This window comes from Lepidochelys kempii, chromosome 6 (assembly GCF_965140285.1).
Source record: "Lepidochelys kempii isolate rLepKem1 chromosome 6, rLepKem1.hap1, whole genome shotgun sequence".
Lineage (NCBI taxonomy): Eukaryota > Metazoa > Chordata > Testudines > Cheloniidae > Lepidochelys > Lepidochelys kempii.
In genome coordinates, this window is record NC_136385.1 from 48,274,058 (window position 1) to 48,298,205 (window position 24,148).

The window sequence follows — 24,148 nt, forward strand, 5'->3', positions numbered from 1 at the left end:
TTATTTGTAGCTTGAAAGGTTTAAGTCCGCCACCAGAGTGTGAGGTCACTTGGCAAAAGTAACACTTGTTTGACACTTTCCAAGTGTCAATGTCTATCTAAATTCCTGATGTTCTAACTAATCTTATTAATAGTAATCATGGATAACAGTTGGCTTGCTCTTTCACTATGATCCTGCTTACAACAAAATATAGCTGTCTTTTTTTTTTTTGCCTCCTTTAATAAAATTGCAAATATTCTTTCTCGTCTACATTCATTTCAGAGTCTGATAAAAAACACTCAGGTATTCCAAATAAAGCCTTATCAATCCTGGCTAACTTCTTTACTAGTCTAAAAGGGCAGTGTGCTTTTGACTTCACTCATTTAGGCCCTCAGAGGATTTGACCTCTCACTTTTGCCTTAGTAATTATAATCACTACTGAATACTAAATTCATCTATCCAAACAACACCTAATTTATATCCTTTCACTAGGGTTAATTAATTAAAATTCCATTTGTCCTTTAGCTAACATATTAGAGACAAGGAATTCTGTAACATTTGCTGTGTCACATAAGATCATGAAGGATATCACCATATTTTTCTACCTAGAGTGCTAAACCCTCTTCATATTCATACATAGTATAGGAAAATGCTTTACTTTAACTGGGCTGATAATACTACACTAGGATTTACTGTTATGTATACCACTTCGCTCTCATCCAAAACATATACACTTAGTAAATTTCACCTTGAGTAGCATGTTTCTCTAGTAACAGTAGTCCTTACGTTTATCTGGTTTTCTTCCCTGGACGTGATTTCTATTTTCTCTTTACCCTGCTGATCGCACTTTTCATCATTAACGACACGCTTACAAAAGTGATACTTCCCTTTTCTGGTCAGTCAGGAGTCAATAGTTTGATTTGCTCATCACCTCTTCAACTGTCCATCTCTAAATCAGAATTTTGTCTAAAGTCCTTGATTAGTTCTCAGGATCACAGGATATTTCTAAGGACTGTCACTTGCTTGTTTGCCACCTCTGAAATTCAGAAGGAATTTGATATCGACATGCCCTCTCCTAGTTATCCTTCTTGGACCATTACAATTGCCACCTTGTGAAGTTCTCCAGGCAAGTCCTCAATTCGTTTGTTTCCCTTCTACTTAACAATATCTGAGATTCAATTCTTCTCAAAATCAGCCTTTTTCTTATATTTTTTTTTCCCCGAGCTTATAGGCTGTGGTAAAATGGCAGAACAGAAAAAATTAACGTTCCAGTTCTCTAACTTAACTATATTTAATTAAAAAAAAATAAAAGGAGTACTTGTGGCACCTTAGAGACTAACCAATTTATTTGAGCATAAGCTTTCGTGAGCTACAGCTCACTTCATCGGATGCATATTTAATTTTAAATTAGAATATTTAAATATTTAATATTTAATTAGAGACTCTAGAAAACTCTTCTTGTTGTGTTACTGTGAGTTCCTAATTATAGAAGAAGTACACCCTAGTCCATTTGTAGACTGGCTTAATGTTTGTTATTACAAGTGACTTGTGAAGCACGATCATCAGACCTGGATTTTAAAGTATATCACCTGCTGCTAGGCTCAACTTCTCATTTCCCCTAGCACTTGACTAAACTTGTTAAGAACCTTAACAAATGGGAAGTGGCAAAACATCTTTGTGAAGGCATATATATTGTTTCCACACTGTATGTCACTAGACTTTTACAGAACAAATTAAAATTGATGCTAGAAAGCCAAGGAATGTACATTAAGATACAAAATATTAAATGCTGCACTGTGGCTGTGTGAGTTAGATTAGGAGCATCCCCTGAGCAGGGATTGGCTGGCTGGCCAGGAGAAAAGGGCAATGCTTTCTTGTTTAGGGGAGGAGGGGAGAGGCAAGACTGCTGGAAGAGCAGTCAGCGTGGTGGTGGATGACTCACCAACTAGGAATGAAGGGTTTTAAAGAACAAAAGGTCAGTGAGGGCCTCGCCACTCCCTCATTCACTGGGAACAGGCTGGGCAGCAGCCTCTGGTGCTTGACCACATGTAGTCAAACGGTGACTGGGGATAGTGGGGGAAACCCCTTCCCCATTTCAGGACATAAAAACAGGCAGCAACTGCACATGGTGGCAGGGCAGGAGTGGGGCCTGGGTTCCCTGCTCCAGAGAACTCCCACATGGAAGTAGTCCAGACAATCAGCAGTGGATCGAGTGGGGAAACAACACCTTCCCAGGGTGCTGGGCATAAAAGCAGACAGCGGTTTGGAACACGGCAGCTGGGGCAAAGCAGGCAACAGTAGATGCACCGGGCAGGGATCGCCATCCATGAACCCAGACAAATGCTGTTCACAGTAGGGAACCTTGGTGTAGCACAGTTGTCAGTGTGGTCCAGAGATCAGTGGTACCATGCATGGGGCACAGCTATGAGAAAAGTTTTAACAAATTCATACAATTCCAGGAGCAGGAAGGCCAGTCGGCAATGTGGCCCATTACAGAGGAACGCGTGCTGCGGTACATGCTGTCATTGGCAACCTGTCAACTGGTGTCCTCCACAATTTCAAACCGCCTTTCAGCTATTACATTTGTCAGTAGGCTGAATAGCTACCCAGATCCTTGGGGGGTTTCTTAGTTCAAAGGTTTTTGGCGGGATGGCCACGTACCAGTGGACTCAAGGAGGATTCCCGTCATCCCATCAGGATTTCCATGCTCAGGGACCTCCTTCGCATCCTTAATGTCATATGTAACAGTGCACAGGAGGTGTCCCTATTCAGGACAACATTCTTGACAGCATTTTTTGGTGCTTTCAGGATCAGTGAGCTAGTGCCTGGCTCCATCAGGGATTCTTCGGGAAAGGCTTTGGAATTTCATGATATCAGCTGGCACGAGCATGCAGTGATGTTACACTTGCGAAGGTCAAAGACTGATCAAGTCGGCCAGGATGCATTCATTACCCTATGGAAGGGTGGCGAGCCTGAGGTCTCCCCCGTTCGGGCGCTGAGGGCCTACATAGCAATACGGTGAAAGGGAGACGGCCCCCGTTTTGTACACGGAGATGGGAGTCCCCTCACGGCATATCAATTGATTACCATGTTGAGATGGGGGGCTAACGAGCCAGCCCATGAATTTGGTTCCCACTCATTCAGAATAGGGGTGGCTGCGGCAGCAGTGCAAATAGGTATGGAAGCACAAGCTATTCAGGCAATCGGGCGCTGGCAGTCTAATGCATACCGAATGTATGTACAACAGCAGGTGGAAAAATCAACATTAATCTGTTGGGTTCTCATTTCAGATATGGGACAGCCGGCTATGCACATGAGGGTGTGTATCTGTGGGCACAGTATTGTGTTTTGGGGGCATAGGCATGCATCCAGGTTGCCAGAGGGCTCCCAGCTGGGATTCAGTGGCAAAGCATTACTCAGTTGGCACGCACGAAGGGGCATGTTATGGGATCAACGAATACCACTATTGTATGCTGTGGGGGCATATAACAGTGGCCACCGGATATATTAGTGATACACCTGGGAGAAAATGATCTGGAAACACTTAAAGGGGTGGAGTTAATGCTTTGAACTAGGAGGGACCTGATGTAGATCCTGGCAATTTTTCCAGGTGTTACCATTGTCTGGTCGGATATGCTTCAGTGCAGGGTCTGGGGGGAAGCCATGAACCCCACCAGGATGGACAAAACCAGAAAGTATGTAAACAGGGAAGTAGCCAAATTCTTGTTGTCCTAGGGGTGGGGGGGGGACAACAGTAATTTCACATCCTGGCATATTCTGCGGGGCCCCAGAGTTATTCTGGGAGAATGGGGTGCACCTATCAGACTCAGGTGCTGCCATATTTTTGGCTGATACAAAAGAGGGCATTGGGAGATGTCTGGGAACCCAACCGGGTGTGGGGAGGAGGCAGCCAAACTAATGGCTGGCGCCTCCTTGTGGCAGATGTTCAGTGCAGGTACTCCATAAATTAAGGCACAAAAGAACAGAAAAATGGCTTGGAAAAGGAATTCAGGAGAGGTGCTTGGTAATTGAGCAAGCCGGGAGCAGTTGGGGACTCCTATGATTGGTACAGCAGGGAGCCAACCCCTCCCCTCCTCATTATAGTCCACCTTAACCCAGTGATGAGCTGCCAAAATCTTAACAACCAGTTCCCTATAAAAAGGTTCTAATTTAAGGGATGTGCCAAGAGGTGGAGAGGGCGGGGGAATAGTGGCAGGGAAGAGATTGCACAGAGGCAAAAGGGGGTCGTTGAAGGGGGTGCAGTGGCAGGAAGGGAGTGGCACAAGGGAGAAGTGGGCAGGAGGGGGCTGTTGCAAGGGGCTGGCAGGTGGGGGGGAGTGTATGTGCCTGGGGTTGTTGCAGGGGGGTGAAGGTGGCAGGGAGCAGTTTGCACAAGGGAGGCGTGGGCAGGAGGACCCGAGGTTGATGCAGGGGGGTTTGCTGGGGTGGGGGATTTGCCCAGAGGCAAGACAGCGTGACTTGTTGGGGTGGGGAGTTCACAGAGGAGAAGGTAGCTGGTCAGTGGGTGTCAGAGGGGGTGGCACTGGCTGGGGGAGCGGTGCCCGGGATGCTCCCACATACACCATTCCTCAGGCCAGGGACTGGACCTACCCACCCCCCGGCACTCCACAGGCCCATGCGGCTCCCCGCAGCCCGGCTAGGTACCTTGCTGGTGGAGTAGACACCCAGCTTCTCCGCCCGAAGAGCCCCAACCACTTGGCGCCCTAGGCGGCCACCTAGTCTGCCTAGTGATTGCACCGACCCTGCCCGACAGACCCCCCGGAAGTCCCACGCCTACCCAACCCCCCCATTCCCCATCCCCTGACCACCCCCTCCAACCGCTCCCTGCCCTTTATCCAACCCCTCCTCCCAGCCCCGGCCCGGCCCCCTTACTGTACTGCTCAGGGCAGCGTGCATGGATGCTGCACGGCCCACTGGAGCTCGCAGCCCCACCCACTCAGAGCAGCAGGAGCTGCAGAGCTGCCCAGGAGCGGTCCAGAGCACTGGTGCCAGAGGCATGGCATGGCACGCTGAGGCTCTGCGAGAGGTGGGGAAGGGGCTCAGGGAGCCGTAACAATTTTTAACAACGGGTTCTAAAACTTGTTCAAAATTTAACAACCGGTTTGCGTGAACCGGTGCGAACTGGCCCCAGCTCACCACTGCCTTAACAACCCCTCTTATGGGTGGGGGGGTAGACGGTAAGGTCCCTGGATGAAGGGGGGGAGGGGAGCTGGTGGAAGCCCCCGCCCCCCAGAATTGGCTGGAATTGGTAAAGTCCCAGCAAGAGAATTGCTGGAGGGACCTGGATGAAAAGGGGGGGGAAGCTGGTGGAAGCCCCCCAAAAACTGGCTGTAATTGGAGGGTACCGTCAGTGGATCTGCTGGAGGGACATAAATTTTGCATGTGCACTGCACATTTTATCTACCGGGTTAATCCCAGACATCTATCTAATAATAAAGTTGTGGCCTGATTAAACCCATATCTAATGTCTCTTGTCATTCTTTCAGCATAGCCAGACAATCACCGCCCTGCACTTTAAGCAGGGAGCGGTTTTTGCAGGCATTATTCCTCTGCACATGTAAAGTAGGTTTCACATGCCGGGGAGCATACCTAGGAAATGCAGTTATGTCTCTTCTAGATGTACATCTACATTCTACATCTTTGCAGCTCTGGATCTGTGTGTAGAGGAATGAAACTGTTTCTACATTCCTACTAGACTATGGAGCCTGGAGTACTGCAGTCAGCATTGGCATGACTGACTCTCAAACCCTCCTGCTAGCAGCCAGATTATGGGTGCCTGCTGTGTGGATGTACTGTGGGGGAATGGGGATTCTTATGCTTTTCTCACCCCTAGAGGCTCCGAATCAGCAAAGCACTTAAGCATGCGCTGAAATCCATCCATAATCAGCGAAGCACTTGAGCACATGCTTAAAGTTAGGCACATTCCATTGATTAGTTGATTAAGTATGTGCTTAAATGCTTTACTATAAAGGGATAGCAGAGACTTCAATGCTTTGATGAATTGGGACTGGTACATATCTATTCATGACGGCAATTCCTGAGCACTAAACAAGTAAATAATGAATTCAAAAGAATACAAATAGCAAATTTTGATTAGATCTCTGCAGTAATAGTGCACTTTTCCAGTTCCTTTAAAATATCGAACACAGTAGAAACTATCATCTGAATTACCATGTGCTCTTGGAATTCCCAGCTTCCAACAGGGCTAGTGAACAATAGAGTTCATACACCCATACTGGGTAGGTAAAAACTGAACTGTCAAGGTTTCAGAATATTCAGGAATGTTGGATCCAATACTGTTGGCCATTCTCTCAATGTAAGAAAAGGCTTAAAAAGAAAATAATTGTATCCCAGCAAAAAGGCACTTGGAGAGGATTTAACAGGATCACACAAAATCTTAAACAGAACTGATAATCTCAACTAATTTCAGTTTAACACAGATGACAAGGCAAGTGAGCATGAATTAAAATTACAGATCAACACATTCACAACAGATGTCAGGAACCAATTTTTTCCCCCACACAAAGTCAGAAATTTGCAGAACAGCCCGCCAAAGTCATATAAGACATTTAAAATACGATCAGGAGAGGGATTAAATACTGAACAGAGTGTCTAGATTTTTCATGAGCCTGATGACCTCTCTTTTTCCAAATATTTCTGATCATGTTACAACCTCCTTTGTCAATGTTGTTGATTGATTGCTTGAGCTACAGTTTATTTTTTCTCCCCCACTGAAAGAATATTTGTGTCTTTTTATTACTATTTCTACTAAGTGGGGCCTGCCACTTGATGTTACTTGACTGCATCGTGACTAATAAATTAAACAAACTATAAAAGTAATCACATTTCATGCTTCAGGTGCACGGTGCCAGGAAAAAACTGCACAATTGTCAAGGACTAACAATTTCGAAGCAGGTTATCTAAAGTTAGACACTATTACCCCGATCCATAAAGGTATTTGGGCTCCTAACTTCCATGGACTTCAAAGGAAGTTAGAAGCCTATATACCTTTGTAGATATGGGCCTATAGGCCAAATTTTAAAAGACACTTAGGCACCCAGTGGGTTTTTGAAAAGTACCTACATGCTTAAGTCCCATTGTATAGGGCTGGAAGCAACATATCCACAACCCTGTTTAACTTTCATGGTCCTCTCCGATAAATCTCTCCTCTTTCTGGGGCTTTCCTAGCTGTTTTCCTGATGCTCTTACTACACTTTCCAAAATTCCTGGCTATCTATCTTAAATGATCCCCAGATCCTACCACCTGCTTCCTCACAGGTTGTCAATCATACTCTCATTGACTGTTCCATACTTCAGAGGCTTTTAATTTTTATTTATTTAAAGGCTCGGTGATGTTTCATTTCCAGGGGTAGATCAATGTTCTACATGTCAAAAGTAGTTTCACCCTCAAAACTGTTACAAATGCAAATTTGTGTCAACTATTATTGCATAAGCTTGTATATCAGAGAGCAAACTCAGATGAAGAATCATGTAATTCTGGACTAGCAACCTTAGCCTTTCATGATGTGAAGTAGTATTACTAGGCCACGAGCAGCTAGACTCTTCTGATTCCTTTCAGATCTTTGGAGATTGCAGACCCAGAGCTCAGAGGTGTGACATCAAACAACATCCTTACTAATTCTTTTAATGTATGTGGAAACTATTTCAACAAATCTGTGTTGTGCAGTAGTTAGGTAGCAACACAAGAGTGTTTCAAGGTTTAATTAGCTAATGTGTGACAAATGCTTTGAGGATATAAAGCACTTTTTAAATCTTAAACATTTTTGTACCTATGTTTAGGAAGTAACTAATTCATACTTCTCAACCTCCATCAGAGTCCTAATAAAATTAAAATCTTGAAACAGCTCATGTTCCCACAGCAATGCACAAGAAATGTTTGATTTCTGGTTCTGAGAAAGCAAAATGCACTCGGTTTTTCTTGTGGTCAGAAAAATCTTGAGCCTCACAGCTAGACAGGGAGAGATAAGAAATATGCTAATTGAAGTGCCTCCTTGAGCTGCAGTTTTAAAATCAGAAACATTTTTTTAAACTAATAAATGTAACGGTGACAGAAGCCATATTTTTGCATTACACCACTGTTTTCTTCAATAAAATGCACATTTCAACTCATCCAGAGTATTCTACCATTGCTGCCAACCAGTGTCAGTAGCCAATCTAAATCCATCAGCCAAACCATGTTACTGGATACTGAATAGAAATTACTTTACATAGAAATTGAGCGTTTCTCACCACTTCATTATCCTCCCTCCCCCACTCTCTTAAGGAGGAGAGGATGATTGAACAATCTGGGTTTGCTGGGGTTGGCGAGACACAAGAAACTGTAAGAAGTTACACTATAAAGAACCCTTGTGAAACTTACTTTATTTATTTGAACCACTCATTGGACAAGGGAAGGAGATGTGGGATCCAATCTATCATTCAAAATGACTCATTATCTCTAGCAAAGAGACCAACATTTAAAAGAGGCACAACACATTTTTGCCCAACTATTTTACTGTTGTTATTGTATCTGCCTTTTGGCAATAAAAACCTAGGGTGACACTAAAAACGATAAAGATTTGTGAAAATAAGTTACAAATTTGTTCCTTTTGTGCTGATAATTCTTCTTTGATTTTAAAACAAGCCCAAGTTGTGTCTAATGGTACAGCTGTGAATTTTTCCAGTCAGTCAAGGTTATAAAATAACTATGCACTACAACTGTATTTTTACATCAATGTCCACTCTGCTGATGCATTGTCATGTGAGGAACCCACACAGCTGGATATATTACCAGTAATTGGTCAGGCACAGATCCTGCACATGGCTCTGGTCATGCACACCCCTGCATCCAGGCAGATCCAGTCGCAGGGTCTAGTCCCACACGTTTTATGCTAGAGTGTCACTATACAGGAAAACTCTTTATTCTATTTGATCTACTACATCTTCTCTACTATACCCCAACCACAGTCATTTCAGTAAAACATAGAAATGGTGTCATATGAATAATTTAGATGCTACTATATTATAAATGTGTGGGGAAGGAGGAAGAGAGAAAGAGAAAGGAGAGGAAGAGAGAGAAAGAGAAAGAATCATCTAAAGTAATGACTTTTCTAACCATTTTCAACAATAATGAGTGAGTAGCAAGTCTACCATCTGGGTCTATTACAGTATTTCACTGGTACTTTGCTGACTCACAACGTGAATCTATGTAAACAACAGATTTTTCTTCTCCCAGGGGATATCATATATTATTCTAGGCACTTAACTAGTACAGATACGGCCACTATGAAAAACCCTGTGGTGGACATGTATGGTGTAAGAATGTATTATTACAACGCTATCATATTTTCTTCCCCCTTTTCTCCCTTTCCCCACATTTATTCATTCAGGAGACTGTAAATTATTTTGCTGTAGTTCAGCATCCAGCAAAGCACAGGCTGCCAAAATTCTGGCAGCGGGGATGCAACCTGACCGTCAGAAGATTTGGACAAATAAATGTTGGGGAGGGCAGGGGAAAAGGAGAAAAAGAAGGAAAGCATATGATAACATTGGTGTAGTGTGGTGTGGTATGGTATAAGAACGTGCCCATTGCTGTACTAAATCAGTCATTTTATTCTAAGTGCTTAACCCCCCCTAGTGAAAACATAAATTGACAGAGACTTGCTCTATAGGTCAACAAGTGTAAACTGTTGGATTTACCATTTCACTATGGATGACACTTTATTGGTAACCAATAAACATCCACTGGAAAATCCAACTGATCATTTTTTTGAAGTTTTCTGGATTAAATATATTCTGAAAGTCAAATGTAAATTACTGTATGTTTCTTTGCATATTTGCTACAACACTCCATTTAGGACTTCAGTTAATACAATGATTCCAAATGACTATATTAAATATCACGTTTCTTCCCCAAATCTCTCTCTCACACACAATAAAAGTAGACTACAGGCTCAAAGAGTGGTTGGTCCTGCAGATTATTAAATGCTCTGCCCCATTCCAAGTTCTTAAATGCTTTGCTGAACCAGGAACAGTGTGCTGAAACACTGCAGATCAAACCCACAGAGAGAATCATGTGCTTCCCACCTGTTACACTTGTGGGAACTGAAGCCCTAAACATTATCATAAACTCTGTTATTTCTTCAGGTTTCACTAACTGATTCAAGATGTAACCCAACAGAAGATATGTTCTGTTTAAAGAAAAACCCCAGTGTAATATATTAGATATTCTGTTCAGTATATCCAGTTATAAGGAAGACAAAATGACTAAAAAAAGAATAAAAAATAAACAATCAGAGAGGAAGCTGTCATCTTCACATTCTGATAATACAGAATAGGACTCAACGTCAGCCTCACCATTTGATAGCACCAGAAATCAGAGTTCATAGAAGTGGCAGGGACTTTTCCTTCTTTTATGTCTGAAAACCACCTCTAGGCATGCACATTCATGGCATTGTATAATATAATTTAAAAAAAAAAACATACCTAGGGTGACTACCTAAAAAAAGGTATCCACAATATTATAGAACCTACCTCTATAGTTACAGATCTTATCTTTCTTCTTTGAAGTTTGCAGATTTCCAATGCTTTTAAGTAACGAAGCTGCACTAGATCAAACTGGGCCACCTGCTACAAAGCATCATTAAGACAGCGACCCCTCAGAGATAGGCAGCAGCAACATTTACTGCTTACTTCCACAGCTACAGGTGTTTCTAAAAACTGCTTAAAAATTGATGATGTCTATATGGTTAGAAACCAATCTGGTAAGCTACTTCAAACGTACAGGCCCCTGCTACCACATGGAGTTGCTTGCAAGATCAGGGCCTTCATCAGTAAATATTTAATTACACACATACACTAATTAAATATTTATTGACTAAGGCCCTGATCTTGCAAGCTAGACAGAGATAGATAGATACAGAGTTTTCCCTTAATGTGTAATATGGAAGCTTCCCTTAAGAAAGTAATATGACAAAACAAAACCCCAGATCCAAGCACCTTCAAAGTTAGGATCTGGACTGAGATCTGAACTTCACACTAGCTCTTACCTCTATAATAGGCCAACCGAAAATCCCATATCCAAACATCTTGGAACTCCAGACATTCAGATCTGAACTTAGCATCTCAGAACATACCGATTTTAAATATAACTAATCCTTAACTGAGTCATGTAGGCAACAGGAGACATTATGTCCATTGTCCTCTTTCTCCTTAGCCCAGAAAAGTTACTGCCTTGTCCCTGTAAATTGATCCTCCCAAAGGAACAGCACAGGTTGGTTTATAGAAAACATTGTTTACAAGTACAGGTTTATGTAAGTAGCCAGTATTTCATCAATTAAAGAGGAGTGATTCATTACAACACATCCCAAAAACCACCCAATGACTACATTCCATCCAAGCATGTACTGCTTACCTCTGCAAACGCTGCAGCACTGGTTCTCTGGAAGAATGTGATCTTTTTCTGAGCAGTTCAATGGAAGACAGGTCTCTGTTACTTTTACTAAAATTCCATTCTGGAAATAAATAAATAAATGTTTTTTAAAAAATGACACTGATGAGAATGTATCTGATGGCAAGGGTCACACAGTTTTCTATCCACAGTTCTAGCAATCTTTAGTAAAAACGGTAGTAAAGTGACAGGCAGCAAGCTAAAGTCATTTTTTACACTATAAACTCAAATCTAAAATTAATCTACTTGGACATTTGTATTCCCACAGTTTAAGGAAAAAAAACACTACATTTAAACTCAAAAACTTGTACAGATGCTTGTTCCTTTCTTAACCTGCATAAGCACGTGCAGGAATTAAAGCATTTCATTTCACTCCAGATTTTTATTTAAGAATTTTTTTCGCCTGTACGTGAGACTTGTTTATTATATTTTAGGTATATTTTAAATTCTGTATACTGTGGTGGTAGGTGAATGAGACAAAGCAGAGAGATTAGGTGGCCAAGATGTTCAAATGTGATCAGGGATTTCAGTGCCTCTGTTTTGGGCACCTTAAAGGGCCTGATTTTCAGCAGTGGAGCTTGGGTGGCATGACTGCTGCCTCATTCCTCTCTGCTGCTCCCGGCAGGCCAGGGACGGGCAAAGTGAGGAAGTCAGAGAAGCCACTTGGCTGCCTGCTCAGCAGGCAGCCCGAGCAGCCCTGGTGACCCAGCTGCAGCTCAAGTCATCCAGCTTCCCGACACTTTGCTGTATGTTTGACATACAGCCTTGGCTGCTGGACCTTACTGAGGGAGCAGGTTTCCCAGCACTGTTGCCAACCTTCACAGTTTTATGGTAAGTCTCACCATATTCGGTGTTCTTCTTAATGCTTCCGATACTGAAATCAAGAGATTACAGGAGGAACTCTTTTTTTTTTAAACCATGAAAACTGTTTCTAGCCCTCATGGTTGCAGACAAAAGCTTGAAAAGGTGACCTCAGTTCACCCTAAAGGCTCAGAAACCAGAAGGCAAATTACAAGACCACCAAAAATTACTTTTAATAAATCTCATGATTTTTAGGGCCTAACTCATGATTTTTTTAAGGCACCCTGCAGAAGGGTACAGCACATGGAGTGGAATTAACAGACATTAGGACTGATTCTCATCCCAGTTTCATTGGTGTAATGCAGGAGCCTCACACAGGAGTCCATGGAGTTACACCAGGATAGGTGAGAAGAGAACCAGCAAACTGTGTGATCACTGTCAATCATTTTATCCAACTACCCAGCTGGAAAGGTATTGGCTATAACTCACCACCTATTCAAGATCGGACAAAACAATTACAGTAGGAACAGTGCAGTATACCACTGTACGAACAGCAAGTGCTGATAAATCAGGTCAAACACACGTAGGGTGACCAGACAGAAAATGTGAAAAATCGGGACGGGGATGGGGGGGTAATAGGAGCCTAAATAAGAAAAAGACCCCAAAATCAGGACTGTCCCTATAAAATCGGGACATCTGGTCACCCTAAACACGTGGCAAGGAAACAAGAGAGACTATGACAATCAAATCACTCAGAAAAAGCTCAAAACCAATTCAAACCAAACTCATATCTTCATTAGAGAACCACGGAAAAGAGATGAAGTCAAGTCTGACTATAGTTGCTTCGTGTCAGCAACAATTTCATTTCCTAAAATTTCCCCATTTCTGTGACTGGTGACCTTGCACCCTAGAGAGAAGAAACTGGCATATCCAGGAGTTCATTTGGCCTTATTTTTATAGTAAGAAAATGTTGAAACAAGCACTCTGGGGTTAAAATCTGTTGGTGTAAAGTAGTGTAGCTCCATTGATATAAATTGACATTAAATTTCAGATTTAATCCACTGAGATAAACAGGGCCAGTAACTTTTCAGAGAACAAACACAGGCTTTCTTCACATGAAGAGGCACTACTCAACAGAAGTACTGTGGATCACTAGAGTAAGGCCCCAACCCACCAAAGCATTTAAGCGCCCTCTTAACTTTCAGCATGTGAGTAGTCAGGGCTTAAATAAAGGCCAGAAACTTTTAGTTAGACTTGTCCAAATCCAGAGTAACTTCAGGGACTTACGCCAGCATGGCTGAGATCAGAACTTGCCCTAAAATGACACCTCAACCCAGGTAAGGAGCAAAGAGAAAGGAGAATACCCTCCTAAGACACTTTATTATCCTAAATAGGCCATGTTCCAGCTTTGTCTGTGTATGTCTGGCTTCCACTGAAGTTATGGTCAGCTTTAGAAAAGAATGGATAACACATATGCATGAAGGAAACCTAAATTTATATACACGGTTATCATTGTAATTTATGGGCACTGCATATTTATTGAAACAACAACAGAAGTTAATCAAATTAAAACTTACTCGGCATTCCCTGCAGTTCTTGGTTAAAACCCTCTGACCTTCTGCTAACACTCTGCCTCCAAAGATACACGTAGCTATAATTTTAAAAAAAGCCCCAAAATTAATATTTTGGTAGAAAATGACTGAAAAATAGAAGTAAAAACAATACATATATACATAGGCAAATACAAACCTACTGTGGTAAATATGATGTAGTCCCTTTGTCTTCACTTGAAGTATTGATTGCTTTCATTTATTTTGAGTGCAATAATACATTCATTAAAAAAACCTATTATCGTGAAACATTATACCCCTCATACTGACAAACTAGCCTATTAATGTCCTGAAGTGATAACAAGAATAAAGCATTATTCAATAGATACTGAACCTAATTCATTAACAGAATCACTCACAGCATAGACATCCCATAGATTAGATAGAGTGCATTTGTATTACTATATGTCTGCATCAGGTTATTCAAAGCACTTCAGAATCAGAGACAGACATTGGTGCATTGTATATGAAGAGAATGGCAGCTGCATAGGTTTCAGTTAAGCCTCCAGATTGTACCCGGGGACAAATAAGGATAGAATCCTTAACACAGCTTTATCCCTGTGGAGCTGCAGAAATAGTTCAGAGCCAGACGAAGCCTGAAACTCACTGACTCTACAAACTGAAAAAATCACTGTCAGAAACAGTCTTAATAGACACATGGAACAAGGAGGGCTCATGCCAAGGCTCAAAGGAGGGACAAATACAGCATGCAACACTAAATTTTGTTTCCAAAGGAGTACAATGGATCTAATTATTGGCTTGATTAGCTGAACTAACTTTTGGAATGGAGTGCATTGGGATGTGACCCTAAAAAAAAATCTCTCTACTGTTCCCTCAGCCCCCAGATTCCTAATTGCAGATATTTGCACCTTCCTTCTTCTCCACCTAGAGCGGTCTGTCTAAATACCTCTTAAAAGCTCTCATATTCTATACCAAGGATGTAAATTGCTTTCTACACTGAATGGGGATTCTCCAATATCCCTCTAAATCAGGAATAGCTAGATACAGAGTTCTAGGAAGAATATTCTAGTGAACAAACGTTCAACTGGGTCTCAAAAAGACCTGGGTTCAGTTCTCAGCTACAGACTTCCAGTGTGATCTTGGGAAAGTCACTTAATCTATCCTGTGCCTCCATTTCCCACCTGTAAAATGGGGACACTACTTCCTACTTTACAGTGAAGTTGTGATGATAAAATCCATGCATAATTGTGAGTTTCTCCTCTACTGTTATGATGGGGATCAAATAAGTACCTTAGAATTGATAGACTGGCATGACTGATTAGGAGAAACTTTGAGACCCTAGTATGAAAGACAAATTATCGTCATCCATGCTGAGCAACATCATGTGTTCTTCCACTCCAAGTTGCAGGAATTCAATGAACCAGTTCATCCTAGCCACAAATATCATCTTGGCTCATCACAGTCACTCAAGTACTAAAGACTCATAGATAAACTAGCTCCCAATCCCAGCATCATGAAAAGGCCCCATTGCCCAGGCCTATCTTTCCCTGTATCTGCTGACAGAGAATTTCTTTCCTATTCTTCCGAGTAGCAAACAATCTGTGGCACGCTCATGGCAGCAGAGAGCCTGGAATTCCATGTACTTTTAATTTCCTCTCTCACAGGTACAACCTATACCACCTAAGCCAGTTGGCCTGCTTATGCAACCAACTGATAAGTGCACCACTGTTAACTCCAAGAGATGCCTCTCTGTCTATGCCAGATGTTTCTCCACTGCTGTGAAGAGACATGTTTCTTTCATCATCCTCTTGCTCTGTGTGCCAGCATTATTCTTTAAGTACACAACTGGGGCCAGCCTGCAGGATACATGCACAGTTCCTTCTTAAATCTTCCAATCATTTTATGGAAAACTGTTCACAGATATATGCACAACCTGTGAGGCTGCCATCCGTGCAAGTGTCCATACATTTGATGGGTCCAAATTTCCTTCTTGTCTGAACATTCTGAGAGGAGACTCACCAAGTTAGAGGTGACTTTACAATCTGAGAAATACACATGAATGTCCCAAAGTCCTGTATACTTTCCTTCCAATGGGATGACATTGGTACCCGAAGTAGACCTGTGCAATTTGACCAACAATTCTAGGTCCACACACATACAATGTTGTTAAGAGGCCCACTGTTCTCACACTACTCTCTATATCACTGGTGAAGCCCAGGATTCTTGTCTTATATTGATATCATTGTCTTCTGTGTACTGGACAGTGCTCCAAAGTCCCATCATTAACTCTCTTGAAGAACGACTAGCAAAGTAGGGCCTGCATTTACTCTGTTGCACTGGATGGGGACCTAGAGTCCTATGCTATAAGTCAATAAGACTTGACATTTGTCAGTAGAACTGAGAGATTTCAATGTGTTGCTTCTCAATGAAGCCGATTACAGCAATCCAGTAATGGTCCTTCCTCACCTGCCTTCAATACTGCGATGGCAATTGTATATATCCTTTGTTTCTGGCACCAAAGAGGTATTACATAATAAATTACTTTTGATTTTTGTTGCACTTTCCATCCAAATATCTCTGAATGTTAGAATAACCTATAAAGTCTTTCAGACACTATCCTGTCTCCCAGAATTCTCTCTCTGTGTTCATATTGCTGGAAATGGGAGGATCTAAAGAATTCTCACCATGTACAAAGCAGACAGATTTTCTAAAGAGCTCAGCTTCCACTATGAGAAGCTGGGTGCTGAGCACTTTCAAAAATCCACCTCTTAAGTCTCCAAAGAGGACGCAGACATTCTTTTGAAAATTTGGCCCTCGCTTTATATTGCTCAGTATGAGCTCAACTGTGATCTCACTTCAGAAAAACACACTAGATTTCATCAAGATGACCGTTTTGGGAAAGATGAACTTGAGTATTTATTTTTACTCTCTCTCTGTTGTCTCACCTGACTGCCTGTAGCTCAGGGCAGGACTTGCACTGGACAGAAGAGAAAGTGAGCAATTTTACAACAAAGAAGAGAAACAGGGCTTCAAATAAAGTTTTAGTCTTCTTGCCAAAAGCTGGTTTGGAGGGGTTAACACAAGATGGCAGAGAAGAAAGCAGAAACACCAATTTTAAAATCCCTAAACATTTTATAAATCAGAACTGCTTGGTACTTCGATACAAAAAAAGAACCATCAAGCTGTTCAATAACTCCTAGAGACAGAAAATTACAATTGATGATTCTATCCAGGACTCGATGGGGAAACTGCAGAGAAATCAACACCCACAGTGTAATAATGTGGATAGCCTCAGTGGCTGCCACTACATACCCAAAAATGACTAACTGTGGCCCTAGCATATCATTCTGTCAAGGAGCTGGCACTTGCAATCAATTTCAATCAACTTTCATACAACATTTTCCATTGACTGACGTGCTGAGTCCTTGGCAGAATAACGAGCTGAGTTTGGTGCCAATCACTGACTAAGAGTGAGTTTGTTCATCATTCCGTTAAAGAATCAGAAACACAGTCTACACTTTGGGACTTGCATTCAATCTACAATTTAGTCCTTCAGAATTCCTTTGAGTCAAATTCTGGCTGGCATTTGTTACCAAGTGCACACCAGAAAAGACAGAGCAAGAGAGAGATGCTCAAGTTCTCAGATCCATGAAAAGAACTCTCCATAAACTCTCAGTAGGTGAATCACAAGTTCTTGTGCTCTGGAGGGTGCGGGGGGCAGGGTGAAAGTTAGGAGTCAGGGCCTGATCCACAAGTTTTACAACATAAATTATTTGTCCTTTTGTGCACAGATTATTCATGGGCCAGTGTATAATGGAGGAAAAAGGTGGGAGCTGTGCACATGTTCATGACTAAGCTGAATAGGTGCACCCTTTTTTTGACAGAATTCATGGATGTCCATTTGGAGTTGAAGAGGGAAATCAAAGACTGGCAATCTAATTTTTTTCTGGGATTTTTTTTGTTGTTGTTTCTAATTAATCCTAAATCAGCCAACAGATACATCATTGACTAGTCTGAATGGAGAAAAGCTGTGCCCAGAACCTGTAGGTGGGCGAGATAAGGGGAAAAAAGGTTTAACTTTTTCTTGATACGTGAGAGCGGGAAGAAATTTAGTCCTGTGTACTTGAGCACACATATGCTCAATTGACTTTGTTCCCTCAGCCTCATTTGAGTGTTAAACACTTTTTTTTTCCACATAGGGCTTCCATTTGTAGATGAGATAAGAGAATTTAATCAATTGGGCCAACGACAGAATTTACTGGTGGTCTTCTTTTCCACATTAATTTGGTCTACGATATATTACGTAAACTATTACTGCACACAATGGAGATCATTACAGTCAGATCATTACAGACATGAATTGTCCTTATTCTGCTGATTATATCATTTTACTAAAAAAAAATCCACAATATCCAAAGAACCACCTTCAGTTCAGAACAGGATGACAAATAGCCAAACTTAAAGTTATTACCCCGTACTTATGATAAGTACAGACCAACTGCTTCACACTAATTATCATCAATTGGGTTTAACAGCTACTAGTAGAAGCCAGACGTTTTTCCTTTGGAGAGGTACAAACAAGGGCATGGACTTTTTAATGCCAATAGAATGTAGCAATATAGTCTTAGCATTGTATCTCCTAGGTGATTCTTTTATTTTTCAGCCAGTAGTTATTTATTCATTTTTTAACCAAAGCTGCCACTGTGACTCATGTTCCCTGCATTAATTTATTGGGACCTGTGAAAAATCAAGTGTGGGGGGGAATCAAATGCTCCTAGTTTCAAGACAAGTGTGATTCCAGTTAAAAAGAAGGTGGGAGGAAAATATCAAATGTAATGTACTTACACTTGCATACTTTGCAGCACTGGCCTTCCATATGCACTGGGAGGGTGTCAGGAGAACAGTTCAGAGGGGGACAGGACATCCTACGGCACTCCACTACTCCACTCTAAGCAAAGGTTAGAAAGATGAAGTTCAGATGTGTGTATATTAGTTTATAATTTTATATAAAGCACAATTACTGTACCAGAAAATGAAAGTAGCATTAAGGATTTCAGATCCTTCTTACATCAACAAGTCTTATCTGACTGCTACCCATATGAACTAAGCCACCCCCATTACCATTTTGATATACATCTTTGTCTTATCCCACTTGCCCATGCTATTTACGTGGATTAGACAAAAAATAATACCATCTTTACAAGAACATAAACACCACCTTTTGCAGGCTCTGTCAATCATCTTCAAAATTTTAACAATAAGTTTCTATTTTCTTGGGCAAACAAAGGTACTCTTCAGATATCTATCAAATAATTTCAACCAGACAAGATTTACATACTAATTCTCTTCTGTTCCACAGGTTTTCAAAATGATAAACACCCAAAACAGAATCTGCATGTTGTTACCATACAGGATGCAATTGAGCACTTATGAATAAAATTAAGATAATACTCTCTCTCTTTCTCTCTCACACACAAATGAAACTATTCTGAACCAAACACAGACAACACTATGATTTCCCACCCTCCACCCCTGCAAAATGGTGAGCTTCTTACAGATATAATTAGAACGAATGAGAGAGTTGTCAAGGGAAAGCAGATTTTATTTACTAAGTATTCATATAAGAAATGGCAATTCTTTGCCACTTCCTCGCAATTGTTCACATTGTCACTGGGTGCAAACTAAAAAAGTAATAAATCTCAGAGTTGGCATTATGTATTCAAGGACCATTCACACTATAATTAGGCATCCTACCGCTTACACCCATTAGAAGATTCTTACTTTGCATGTGCAATTCCTGCAGTGATCATCTTCTACCCATGAATCTTTGTCTCGATAGATCACTCCATTTACTTGACAAGTCTTCTCACAATGACAGTTTTCCAATTGACTAAGCCTCGTTTCTGCATAATTTAGCTAGAAGTGAAAGGTACTTGATGTAATTTCTGTAATTCATACACATGGTTTTAACAAAGCAAAGAAGCAAAGAACAAAAGAAGCAGCTTACTGACTTTAGGCTGAATCAAATTTTATTACACCAGTTGAAAAACAAACTAAACAGAAGACACACTGAGCCAGAACCAAAGGTGGTGTAAATCAACCTGTGTCCGTTTACTTCAATGGAGATAAGCTAATGTATGCCAGTTGATGATCTGTATGATTGGCTCTTCTAATCTAATGAACCCCAGCAAGATATTAAAAATGTACCTCTTGGGGATCTCAGATTATTAATGAATTGGGTATTTTCAGTTCAAACTTCAAAAAAGGAAAATTATTCATTTACCGGCATACACGTAATTTAAGAGCATGAATGCTGTCAGGCTCGGATTCCTTCTGTTCAACCTATCTCCACACTGTTTAACATTAACAGGTTGCAGAAAGACCTTTACATGATATAAAGCTACTAGGATTTACAGGGAAAAGACGACATTTCAATGTGTTGTATAACAGATTTTCCCGAACTATAGATCATGGACCACTGGTGGCCCACAGAGCACTTGCTGGTAGACAGCAGAGAGTGGGCTGGTCACATGATACCATCAGCATCTCCTCATTGCCAGCTGCTAAAATGAATTAACAGATGCTAAAAGTAATCTTTTCCTAGTAGTACTTTTCCAGGCAAGAAATTGCCATATTTGCCTGAAGAATGCTATGTAATAGTGAATGGGAGGGGAGACTGTCCATGTAACAGCAAACAGGAGGAAGGGGGTCCATGTGATGGCAAAGATAAGGGAAGGTGATCTCTCCAAGTTGTTGTCCATACTATGAGTAATTTATACTTTTCTTCTGTGCACATGCTCCTTCCCATCCTCCCCAACACGCCCACACAGATTATTGTCACCGTGTTCACATAGGTAATCTCAGGCTTTCCCCAAAGAATACTCCATGCAAATGAAGATTCCGGAGTGATCTGTAATATCGTGGCCAATCGCCCCCTGCCTCGATCTTCCTCAATCTACCCTTGCATTGAAGTGCCCACATTCTCTATCCTATGTGACCGAGCAGGGCTTTTCCCTATCTTAACATACACTTGCTATCATGCCCAGTCTCCTTTAAATAGATTTGTCCAGACATAAGCACATAACAGATTAAAACAAACAGTTCCTCAGCTCACCCTTTCTCCTAGGATTTCACAACCTCCCTTCCCAGGGGTCTCTTGCAGCTTCCCAGTGCCAGCCAGCTCCCTTCTTGCAGCCAGTTCTCATTCAGCCAGCTCTTTTCCTCTTCTGGAACTCCAACCCCAGGACCACCTCCCTGAGCACTTGGCCCTTTGTTCCAGGGACCCACCGCAGGAATGGGCTGCACTCTTCTGTGGTTCCTCTCCCCAGGCAGAGCCTGTCCCAATCATGCCTCCTCTTCTTGCCCTCTGACAGACCCTTGTAGTTCCACATATAGCCCTGACCTCTTTCACTGGTCCATGCACTGGGACCAGCTACCCTGTGATGGGGTCCAACACAGAGAATAAATATCCCCCAGTACATATCTACCACATGTAAGATCCTCTGCTATGCAGAATAAGAACCAAATTACTCAGTCCCGTTTACTAACTCTTCAAACTTCCTGGCAGGACTCAACTTCCACATCCTTCAAACACCAAAACGGCCATCTCTCCCAGAAATCCACAAATCCCAGAGCAGGTGGGAACTTCTCAAAGGGCCAAATTCTGATGCTTTTACTCACATTAAGCACCACATTACTGCATGAGTAGTCCCACCGTAGCGAATGTATCAGAATCTGGCCCAAAGTGAGATGAATGCTAGCCCTGATCACTCTTACAAATGGCATACTACGGTATTTTACAGGATTGTTAAAACATTACAGCTTACTATAGCATTTTTGCACTGTTTAGAGAGACCACTGTACAGTACTGTAGTATTTTTATATTGGTATCTACCCGCATTTTATATATTTGCAAAAAGGCTCTCAAGACTTCCACCATTATCCATTTTAATGGGAATATTCCAACCTGCCCATCAATCCTCATTATACTCCCTGTCAGGTAAATCTCAAACACCAGCAGATTCAGGAACAAAGATGAGCAGAAGATACTAGGGAAACATCCTTATTTCCCACTCTTCAATCCTCCAGAGTAAAGGGCCTTGAGGAAAAACTTCTGATTTTCCTTAAATTAGGATTCTGGGATATTACTGGAATTGACACTCAGCCCTCCCAAAGCCAGCATGATCTTGTGACTTCAAAAATGCTTTTCATACTTTAAAGGCAAAAATCATCTTATTACTGAACTGCTAATCCTGCCAGTTTGCAGCAGTGACCTGAAAAGGATTTCTATATTTATAGTGTATAAAATAGAATATATTTCACTGCATTAAAATTGTGTTTAATCTATATGTTTTGTTGCAGTTTATTTAACCTGTACCTTTTCTTTAGTCTTTATTTTTAACACAAAAAAGTAAAATTCATCATTTTTATTTCTTATAATGATTCTGTATAAACTGAACACAAAAAGAGAAAGGATGTTATACAAAAGCCAGGTTTGAAAAAGGCATTTAATTCTTGATTTTTTTGGTGTTGATTCCTGTAACAGCACTAAAGAAGAGAAGCAAATGCCAATACTAACCAACTAAAAGTTGCATATTTTGTGACTTTCATTGTTGCACTGAATTTATATAAATTCATTAATAAAACACAACATCTACCTCTTACGCTGAAGAACGACTCTGGATGTAAAATGAATCTATTAGTAAATCAGAGATGTGTATGGTCATTACCACCTTCGGCATGTATTTATCTTTGCAACTATACAGAAAATGTCAGTGTTATCTTTATAGATATGAAGACCTGCAACAATGAACTTTCTGATAGTAATAGGTCAACAGATGTATCTCAGCACACAGAGGTTTATCTTTTTTGAAATACTATTTAGTTGGCATTTGCTATATGGAATAAAATAGAAATGTTCCATTTGTATTTAAACTCTCAAACATAATTGAAAAATCACCATTAAGCAAACAAAACAATGATATCCTCAAAATTACATGAGTTACAAACTGAAATGCCATTCCAAATGCTGCCAATTTTGCATTAATAGATTTGTCAAAGATTTGAAAAATCAGTGGAAATTCTCAGGCTCTGAAGTCTTGGATGGATTAGGAGTAGGAATGAACCAATGGGGTGTGGAATGTCACTCCACTACTGAGCCACCCATTTCTAGTCTGAACCTAATTTCCAAGTTATTTGAAAATTCAGAAATATATTCAGAACTATTTCTCCCATCATTTTTTTCATTTTTCCAAACCAGAAGATAAAGAAAAAGACTGTTCTTATGATATATTACTTGTGGGCCATCCAGATGCAGGTACTACCAGAAATATTATGAAGAAAACTCCGTTCTCATGAGAGCTTCAGAGAACTTTTTGAGTCAAAATGTTCAGGTATTTCAAACAAACATTTGTGACCAAATAAATCAAGTGTGTAACCAAGCTAATAGGGTTACGTCAACAGTAAATTCTGCCCTTAAACATTTTGGCATTTATGCCGACCAAACCAAGCACTGAACCTTTTGACTGTTACCCTGTTAAGATTTGGCAAGTAGTAAAGTTTATTAGAAGTTTTGGGCTGGAAATCTCCAGTAACTATCTCCAGCCACTAAAAGAAACATCTGATTACAATGAAAAAGACACTTCCTAGTGTGACCCCCTAGTTTATTAAAAAGGAACTGCATTCCATTTTCAAAGACCCTTGTTTCAGTAGAGTTATACTGATTTACAGTAGCTGAGGATCTGACCCATTTAACACCACCTAACATTCCATATACAGCATAGTAATTGGGCACGGTGAAAATTAACCTGTCCTTCTTGTCCCAAGTTAATTTATATTTTAACTAAGTTGTTAACAATTTGATCTATTACCTTTTTCTATTTAAGGTTGCAAAATTAAAGAGATGAAACAGCGGAGTGTAGGGGGTAATGCAAAAAGTTCAGACTCCTTCCCCACCATGAAAAGCTACACTTCTATGCATCTTTAAAAGCAACACATTGCCTAGTTCAAATTGACTTCAAATCTTTGAAGACTGCGGGGGAAAGACGGTAACGATACTTAGTTCACTACATGCCTTACTTGTCATCATTTGTAATTATCTTGGTTACATACTGACATTGCAAACACCATTCATTGTTGGGTTTGGTTTTTTTTGAGTCTGTAATTAAATTGTAACCAAATGCAAATCTACAGACAAATTCAAGCTTCTGGTATACCACAGCCTAAAAGCAACAGCTGGACATGGAAACATGGAACCAATTTTTGTATGCTGCCAAGTTCACATTCTGCAACTCTCTGAATGGGGGAGGGAATTAGGGGTCACTGTTAT

General features: G+C 41.0%; 1 protein-coding gene across 6 annotated transcripts in view; it reads right to left on the bottom strand.

Moving 5' to 3' along the window:
• NELL1 (neural EGFL like 1) overlaps window positions 1-24,148 on the bottom strand; it is a 430,345-nt gene that overhangs the window by 310,124 nt on the left and 96,073 nt on the right. For all 6 annotated transcript variants that reach the window (XM_073347842.2, XM_073347838.2, XM_073347837.2 and 3 more), the window contains exons 8-11: window positions 19,603-19,737; window positions 18,667-18,769; window positions 13,828-13,901; window positions 11,414-11,513 (exon numbers count right to left, since the gene is read on the bottom strand). In XM_073347842.2, the coding sequence (XP_073203943.1) occupies window positions 11,414-11,513; window positions 13,828-13,901; window positions 18,667-18,769; window positions 19,603-19,737 (412 nt within the window). The remainder of the gene's footprint in view (window positions 1-11,413; window positions 11,514-13,827; window positions 13,902-18,666; window positions 18,770-19,602; window positions 19,738-24,148) is intronic.